General features: G+C 44.2%; 1 protein-coding gene across 4 annotated transcripts in view; it reads right to left on the minus strand.

Annotated features, from left to right (window-relative positions):
* Positions 1-3,437: 3,437 nt before the first annotated feature.
* Positions 3,438-9,407, minus strand: part of NT5C3A (5'-nucleotidase, cytosolic IIIA) — a 51,526-nt gene continuing 45,556 nt past the window's right edge. For all 4 annotated transcript variants that reach the window (XM_070424764.1, XM_070424766.1, XM_070424765.1 and 1 more), the window contains 5 exons: positions 9,256-9,341; positions 7,469-7,558; positions 6,127-6,289; positions 5,379-5,579; positions 3,438-4,054 (listed from right to left, as the gene is read on the minus strand). In XM_070424764.1, coding sequence (XP_070280865.1) covers positions 3,947-4,054; positions 5,379-5,579; positions 6,127-6,289; positions 7,469-7,558; positions 9,256-9,341 — 648 coding nt within the window. In that variant the 3' untranslated portion in view covers positions 3,438-3,946. The remainder of the gene's footprint in view (positions 4,055-5,378; positions 5,580-6,126; positions 6,290-7,468; positions 7,559-9,255; positions 9,342-9,407) is intronic.

Raw genomic sequence — 9,407 nt, forward strand, 5'->3', positions numbered from 1 at the left:
GCTGCCCCCTGTCACTCACAGAGCAGGGCCCATCAGGGGGTTGGGGCACTGCCCCCTGTCACTCACAGAGCAGGGCCAATCAGGGGGTTGGGGCACTGCCCCCCCCCCCCCCTCATCACGCACAGAGCAGGGCCCATCAGGGGGTTGGGGAGCTCCCGCCTGTCACGCACAGAGTAGGGCCGATAGGGGAGTTAGGGCACCGCCCCCTGTCACCCACAGAGCAGGGCCAATCAGGGGGTTGGGGCGCCCCCACTGTCACACTCAGGGCAGGGCCGATGGGGAGGTTATGGCTCTACCCCGTCACACACAGAGCAGGGCCCGTGGGGGGAGGGGGGGTTGGGGCACCACCCCCTGTCACACACAGAGCAGGGCCGATCAGGGGGTTGGGACGCCACACCCTGTCACACACAGAGCCGCAGGGCGATCAGGGGGTTTGGGCGCTGCCCCCTGTCATGCTGATCTGGTGCCAGGAGGCCTCGTGGCTCCGCTGATCCCTGTGCTGGGAGGCATATTACCCTTTTACTATATAGGATAGAGGCCTGGGGGCTGGCTGGTTTGCCCTGAAGGGTGTCCTGGATCAGGGTGGGGGTCCCAGTGGGGTGCCTGGCCAGCCTGGATGAGGGGATGATGGCTGTTTGCAGCTGGTCACACACCCTTCAGGGTGGGGGTCCCCACTGGGGTACCTGGCCAGTCTGGGTGAGGGGCTGAGGACTGCTTTCAGGCTAGGGGTTTTGACTGAAGCTCCCAACCGCTCCTTTTTTTCTTTTTTTTTTTTCTTCTGGGCCAGCTTTAGCTCTGGCTCTAGCTCTGAGGCTTCCGCTGCTGGTTTGTTTGCCGTTCTATAATCGAAACAATGTATAACTTCAGCTCTGAGATCCCAGCCGGCTATATTTGTTAGAATGTTTCAAACTGCCAGCTCAGAGGCCTGCAGCGCAGGCGGGGAACGTTGGAATCTGCAGTCACGGGAGCAAGCAAGCCTCATGTTCGCTTCCAGCTGCCTGGCTGCCGGCCGCCATCTTGGCTGACAGTTAATTTGCATAAGGATACGCTGATTAGCCAATCGGAAGGGTAGCGGTCGTACGCCAATTACCATTTTTCTCTTTTATTAGTGTAGATGTTTACTTTGAATTTATATTAGTTCACACAAACGCTCCATCCATGCTTTTGTTCCAGCCCTCCGGTCCAGTTTAAGAACCCATTGTGGCCCTCGAGTCAAAAAGTTTGCCCACCCCTGGTGTAGGCTCAGGGTCCTGGCGGGAAACGCCCTCCTAGGGACTTCTGCAGGGAGGATAATGACAGGACTGTTTGTAGAGGTGTGCACAGGACTCTGGGACTCAGTAAGAATGTCAAGGTACCCGGGACGGCTGGTGGCAGCAACAGCAGGAGGCTGCTCCTCCCTGGGCCTGAAGGTCAAGGGGAGCGTAGACAGGGCCTGAGGCATGTCCGTCCGTCCGTCAGTCCGGAGCTGTGGCTGGGGCAGCAGCAGTTGCAGGGTGGGGGGGGGTTGTCCTCTGCCCTGCCACTGGCTCCCAGTCGCTGAACCCAGTCCGAAACAGAGGAAAAGGAACTCGTGGGCTGGTGTTAGGGATCAGCCTCTTTGGAAGCAGAGAAAGGTGGAGAATGAATAGGGGTTGGGGTGGGAGCAAATGGAGAACAATGGGCACATATATGGGGGAAATACATGTATGTTTTTAAAAATCAAACGGTGCTTACTTTTTGCAGAAGCAACCTAGGGACTCCGTGCGCTTGGCTGGCCTCACTTTGTGAAGCTGCGGCAACACTCGCTCACATTTGCATTATGATTATGGGTTACAGCTCTGCCCGCCAAGGCTGTGAGTACTAATGAGGCCCAAACAGAGGGTGGAGGTGCCACACACAGCATTTTCCTTCATCACATTTCACACTCGATTTCTGTGTTGCCCCTTGAGGCAGCTTGGACCTCCTGATAGAACAGATGGCCAGTCTCTGCCTTAGGACAGTGGTCGGCAAACCGTGGCTCGCGAGGCACATGCGGCTCTTTGGCCCCTTGAGTGTGGCTCTTCCACATAATACCGACTTCTGCACATGGGCCACGAAGTTTCAATCGCACTGCACGTGCGCGCCTGCATGTGGTATTTTGTGGAAGAGCCACACTCAAGGGGCCAAAGAGCCGCATGTGGCTCGCGAGCCGTAGTTTGCCGACCACGGCCTTAGGACCACCTGGCTTATGACACAGGTTTTGGACTTTGGGCCTGAAAGATGAACTACATCTTCGATGCTAGTGGGGGATTAGAGTATCTTAGAGAATCTGACATCTAAGCATGCATGTGACCCGTGTGCTTGAAACATCACGAGGCACCCTGGTTGGGTAGCCCAGTTGGTTAGAGTGCTGTCCCGGTGCACCAAGGTTCGATCCCCGGTCAGGGCACATAGAGCAGTGATGGCGAACCTTTTGAGCTCGGCGGGTCAGCATTTTGAAAAACCCTAACTTAACTCTGGTGCCGTGTCACATATAGAAATTTTTTTTATCTTTGCAACCATAGTAAAACAAAGATTTATATTTTTGATATTTATTTTATATATTTAAATGCCATTTAACAAAGAAAAATCAACCAAAAAAATGAGTTCGCGTGTCACCTCTGACACACGTGTCATAGGTTCGCCATCACTGACATAGAAGAATCAACCAGTGAATGCATAAGTAAGTGGAACACAAATCAATGTTTCTCTCTCCCCCTTCCTCTCTACAAACAAACCATGAGGCTACTTTGCAAGCATAAGCAGTCTGCACTATTTTGTTAAAACCTAGTGCATTTGATCTCAGATTACTTGGGAATTTATATAGCTTTTCTTTTCTCTTTTTATTTTTTTATTTTATTTTTTTAATATATTTTATTGATTTTGTACAGAGAGGAAGGGAGAGGGACAGAGAGTCAGAAGCATCGATGAGAGAGAAACACCGACCAGCTGCCCCCTGCATAACCCCCACTGGGGATGTGCCCGCAACCCAGGCACATGCCCCTGACCGGAACCGAACCTGGGACCCTTCAGTCCGCAGGCCGACGCTCTATCCATGAGCCACGCCGGCCGGGCTCTTTTCTCTTTTTTTAAAAAAATATGTTTTTATTGATTTTAGAGAGAGAAAGGAAGGGGAAGGGAGAGAAACATCGATGAGCGAGAACCATCCATCGGCACACCCCTGACTGGGGGTCGAGCCCATAATTCGGACATGTGCCCTGACCAGGAATTGAACCAGCGACCTGAGTGTAGCAACCAACTGAACCACACTGGCCAGGGCTATACAGCATTTCAAAATTATCACTTAAGACAGAAAAAAAAATTTCATTTTGGCAGGGAAGTTGGCCTGACTGCAAGGTTATCAAACACATACAAGATAAACCCAACAGGTGCCGAATAAGTATTTGTTGAATGAATGAATGATCGTCTTGCCAACAGAATTAAAAAGACTTTTCATTTCATGTTTATTATCAGTGCATCAATACAGAACATTTTATAATGATTAGTGACATGTGGATACCAAGTTTTTTCCAACACCATGTGCTAGTATGTTCTTGTAAGTTTCAACTTCCCCCAAAAACCTTAACAAACACAATTTTAGGAGATGGTGATACCATCAGCATAATTCACTCATATCACAAAAATGTCAATACTTAAAATCACACACACGTACAAAGACTCCTCAAAAACTTCTTAACAATAAATTGCAAAATTCACTCTGGAAATGTAGGCAGTTTTTTCAAATTTTGACTTTAAGATTTTTTTTTTTAATGTTAAAAAATATGGTGAGGAGTGTGTCGAGAGAGGCAGAAAACAGGGAAGTTCCGGTTGATGCATTCAGCATGTCTGAGCAAGGATATGTTATAAATAAAAGTCTTTCACACGCTGAACACACGAGCGGTTCCTGCATCCGTTGCACCCACAGGACAGGCGTCCCCTTGAAGAATGCTCACTTATACAGGATCTTCTGTAAGATAGAGTTGGCTACCTCCAAGGATTCTTCTTTGACTAGAACAATATCATAAGAGTCCATGTACTTGTCTAAAAGCTCATCCACCTAATCAACAACAACAACAAAAACCATAAGGATTAATATCCAGGGAGAAGCAAATAATTTCAGTAGGAACCACATTGTTATGTTAAATCTGTTAGGCAAAAAATGTTTTATGAAAGTGAATTTAATAAAAAACTAAATTAACTTTCATGAAACATTTGAAATGAAGCAGTACTTTTCAATATTCAAATTCTTTTTTAATGAATTATTTATTTCATTTTTTCATTTTTCATTTTGTTAATTTATTTATAGGAAATATTCAACTTCTTAAGGTTTGCCCGGTTGGTGTGGCTCAATGGTTGAGTGTCAACCCATGCACCAAGAGGTCATGGGTTCGATTCCCCGTCAGGGCACATGCATGGGTTGCGGGCTCGATCCCCAACAGGGGGCGTGTAGGAGGCAGCAGAACAGTATTGATGTTTCTCTCTCATCGATGTTTCTCTCTCTCTCCCTTCCTCTCTCTCTAGAATCAATTAAAAAAAAGATTCTTACCCTGACCGGTTTGGCTCAGTGGCTAGAGCGTTAGCCTGCGGACTCAAGGGTCCCAGGTTCAATTCCTGTCAAGGGCATGTGCCTTGGTTGCGGCACATCCCCAGTAGGGAGTGTGCAAGAGGCAGCTGATCGATGTTTCTCTCTCATCGATGTTTCTAACTCTCTATCCCTCTCCCTTCCTCTCTGTAAAAAATCAATAAAATATATTTAAAAAAAAAAAGATTCTTAAGGCTCATTGACAGATATTTTTCCACTTAGGGGCTTTTCTCCCTAAAAGAATTCTCTCTATTCCAATGGTTCTCAAATGGGATTAAGGTGCCCAGGGAACATTTGGCAATGGCTAAGTTCTTTATTCTCCTGACCGGGGAGTGCTATTGGCATCGAGGGAGAAGAGGCCAGAGAGGCCTTTTACAATGCACACCCTTCCTTCCCACCACCCACAGTGCACACCAGCTCCTTTACTCATCACCAAAGGGAAGGGGTAAAGAGCAACCCGGACGGCTCCAAAAGAACTGCTTTCTCAGGAACCTGGGGTAGCAACTACCGGCCAAGTTTCACCCTAGTTTTTCCCTTTTTAAAACAAAACGAAACATTTCTATTGATTTATATTTAGACAGCGAGGGAGAGAGAAACATCGATGTGAGAGCAAAACATTGGTCAGCTGCCTCTTGTACTCCCCCTATTGGGGATTGAGCCCACAACCCGGGCATGTGCCCTTGACTGGGAATCGAACCGGCAACCTCCCAGTGCAAGGGACGACACCCAACCAACTGAGCCACACTGGCCAGGACAACCCTAGTTTTTCCTTAAAAGGAAATGAGATTTACATACTTACTTTATCATTTAGATATCCAATTTTCAGAATGTGTTCAACATTAGCTACTCCGTCTGCCATTCTTAAGTCTCCTTGGGAGTCTCCCAGCAGAATTATGTTGCTGTTGTCTTTCAGTTCATTGAAATAGTCTGTGTTCTTCAAGGCACCATCGTGTTTGTTAAACACATGAATCAGATCTCCCTTAAATCCTTTGAGCACTCCCTATTCAAAAGACATAAATCCTGTGAAATAACAGGCTTTACATATTTTACTTGTAGTTTCCCATTCATGATAGGTAAGAAGGACTCTGAGAAGTAAATGACTTTCTAGAGATACTTTAAATGTTAAACATGAGTTGAAAGCCCAATTTTTTACTTTTCATTTGGTTCCTAACCAAAAGGTGCCATTTTATGTATGTTATATTGTCTTGACTAGAGGAACTAGTTCAGATGACGTTAGTTCTAAGCCACTTCTTTTTTCCCAACCATGGATGTGAATTCTTTAGAGTGGCTGCACTACATTACATTAGACATTTTACTAATTTTAAGATTAGTCTGTAGCTTGGGGAACAAAAGTTTGAGCAGAGTTATTATGCTTGAAACATGGGTATGGATACAACACTGCGAGAGATGATGAGGCCTATTGTGGGCCTATGAACTTGGCCTCATGTAATGAGCACACACGAAATAATAAATAACAAATGCATTGACATGATTAGAATATTTTCAGATTTTAAAAGTAATGATAAGGAATAACCTGATATTCTTACATTGTCATCAAAATCCATGAAGTTGGACACTACTTTGACGTTGGAATGATAAACACCAGCTTGACGGATAATCTCCTCCAGTACATCTCCGATGCCAGCTGAGAATATGAACACGGGGATACTGTGCTGTTGGAGCTTATCGAAGAAATTCTCATATCCTTCCCTGCAAGGCGGAAGTATGGTATGACTGTTAGGAGTGAAGACAAATCTCTTTTTCCCCTAGATGTTTAAAAAGCCACATATTTCTATGATTCACTTAGTTCTCGTTTCAAAATAAAGCCCAAGGGGACTGTTACTGATGTCTGATACTAGCACAAGTTTTTCAAACAACAGTTAACTTTTTATCCTCCTTTTAGTAAATTCTCATAGTAAAAATGAGATGATTTTAGACTCGCATTGAATATGGAGAAGCCTACACTTCAGAATTTATACTAGTGAACAGCAAGTCATTAAACTTCAGCTTGAAAACCCCACTTGGGGTGAGCTACAAGACCTGCTGCTTGTCATTCTACTCATCTCCCCCCTATTGCTGGAAAAGCAGGGACCGAGCTGGATTCCTTCACACCTGGCCTCTCTCCTGCCAGAATGTGGCAGCTACAGGTAATGTTTTCATCCTAAAATCTCTCTTCCTGTTTCACTCTCCCTGGCTCTAGGATAAGCTGCCCAACAAAGGCATGAAATACTAGCAGTCCTCACACTCTGACAATTGAATGCTTTCCTCAGAAGTAAATCACCTTTAATGTAGCATCATCATTAAAAAAAAAAAAAGGAATAAAGAAAAAAGAAATAGCATCATATTTGCCTAGTGAGTTGAAGAATTTAAGAGGTAGTAAACAGAATTGAAAATAAGCTTTAACATGTTAATATCCAATAATTCACCTAATAGAAATATTTTATTTGCTAAAACATATGCACCTTTCCTACAGATCGTTTTCAAGGGACTTGGAGAATTCAGAAAGTAGATTATGACAAGTTTAAAAGAGGATACATCATAAAAACAGGGTACTTAGCTAAACACTTTTCAATTTGGCTTATAAACATTCTTTTTTTATATTTCATATCTTTGAAAAGTACTTTTGCTAAAAAAAAAACACACACAAAAAAACTTCAAAATGGTATTGTTTTCCTAACTTTGTAAGTCTTGAGATTTTAAATTTGGAGAAAGAAAATGTAAATTAGTGCTTCAAGCTCATAGGCTTTCATTCCCTGCACTATGATCTGACGTGTCATTCTCAATTTCTTATCTCGCCACTTTTATTATGTGATAGGCGGCATGTTCTGGATATGTTTTTATATGGGATATTCTTATAGATTAACAACAAAAAACACCCATGAAACTTACTTGAGCATAATGTCAGATTCTGCCACAATTTCTTTAAGTTTAGCTCTCGGTATACCCTGTTCAACAAGCAGGCGATGTGATTTAGTGTACCTGGAGTTTATGCCCAAAGAAAAAAGAAAATCAGTGAAAGCGAATTAAAACTATTCTCTTTATGACAAAGCATTCTTTGGTATGTGAAGATGCAGTATTTCATTTATGCTAGTTTGGATTTAAATTTCAGATCTTTACATTCATTACTGATGAACATATACCTCACATGTCTCAAAAGATGATACACATGTTCTCACTGCATTTCCCAGTTCTCCCCAAACTCTGGCTTACTTTGAGTGTGTTAATAAGACCATGAGAGGCCAAAACCGGTTTGGCTCAGTGGATAGAGCGTCGGCCTGCGGACTGAAAGGTCCCGGGTTCGATTCCGGTCAAGGGCATGTACCTGGGTTGCGGGCACATCCCCAGTAGATGTGCAGGAGGCAGCTGGTCGATGTTTCTCTCTCATCGATGTTTCTAACTCTCTATATCTCTCTCTTCCTCTCTGTAAAAAATCAATAAAATATATTAAAAAAAAAAAAAAAAAGACCATGAGAGGATTCTAGGTATAAACCTTTCCTCGGTCTATGGATAAGAGCTCCAACCTCAGGAAGCATAATCATTTCTTTGATTTGAGGAAGAATTGGAGGAAAGCCATTTTTCACCGGCCTGGAGTCTGAATTTTCATGGAATGCCTAAGCACTGAAGATGCTGCCTAGTGAGCAAAAGAGAAGATCCTTGCTCTGGGAAGTTTTATCCACATATAGGTGCTTTGTAATCACATAAAAGCACCTGTAATCACACCGTCTCAGTATCACAGGCCTTTAGAACCTCTCCACCTGACACCCACAAATCCCCCCTATACTACTCTTCAGTGAAACCCCCTCTCTGGGTGGCTCCCATCCTGCTAGTGAGCTCATTCTCCCTGGGAAGCTATACCATTGCTAGAACATTCTAATTGCTAGACAGTCCTGTCATCGTGCTGAAATCCATGTTCTAAGCCTCTCATGTCTGGTTCCAGTTCCGCATGTTGAGTGAGTCGAACCTCTTTTCAACACTTGCCACCATAAACACTGATGAAGTGTGCAAGGTACGCAGTTAGGTGATGGGATAATGAATATAAACAACATCATTTCTGGTCCTCTTAATATTCTAAAACCACTCGATATTACTTCTCAGATCAAAAGTCTCCATTCTTTGAAATGTTCCTCAAATGGAGCGGCTCCAGTGTCTGGGCCTATCTTAGTGGCTGCTCCGACCCTCTGAGCGTCAGCATCTCTCCAGTGTTCTCCCAGGAGGCAACACCATGCTGGCAGCGTGCTCTGCCTAGAGGGAGGGCGCACTTCCATGAATGCACCATCAGCAGAGGCCGGCTGGTTCTCAGCACTGTCCCCGCTGGCTCCAGCTCAGCACAGAGTCCATCTAAATCCTACGTCATTTTCTTGACACACTGAGCCACATCTTGTCCATAGACTTCCGAGAACACAAATTCTTGTTTTGAGTTTCAGGCTTAGGTGCAGAATTTTAAATTTATTCCTACCGATCTTCATCTTCAAAAACAAAGCAGAACAAAACTAATTCTAGACTGTGAGAGTGATGAGAGAATTTGTTTGTTTTGTTATATTTAATCACTTGCTCTAACTCATTGGACAATGTATTAATCTATGTGCACATGGTCCAGGGGGGAAAAGACACCATTAGTTGTAACTGTTATGTAAGGTTATTATATTTGAACCCTCCCATGGTGAACACACACTTACCATTCTACCATATAAGGGTTCTTCTGTTCTACCGTAAGAAGAGGGTCAGTTTCAATAGCATAAAATTTTTCCTTTAGTTCCAGTAACTAGAAAGAAACAAATACCTAAATCACGAAGGCTGCAGAGTTGCCATTAAGCTGCTTAATTTTATA

Source organism: Myotis yumanensis, unplaced genomic scaffold (genome assembly GCF_028538775.1).
Source record: "Myotis yumanensis isolate MYYU_CA2020_CCGP unplaced genomic scaffold, mMyoYum1.0.hap1 SCAF_9, whole genome shotgun sequence".
Taxonomy (NCBI): domain Eukaryota; kingdom Metazoa; phylum Chordata; class Mammalia; order Chiroptera; family Vespertilionidae; genus Myotis; species Myotis yumanensis.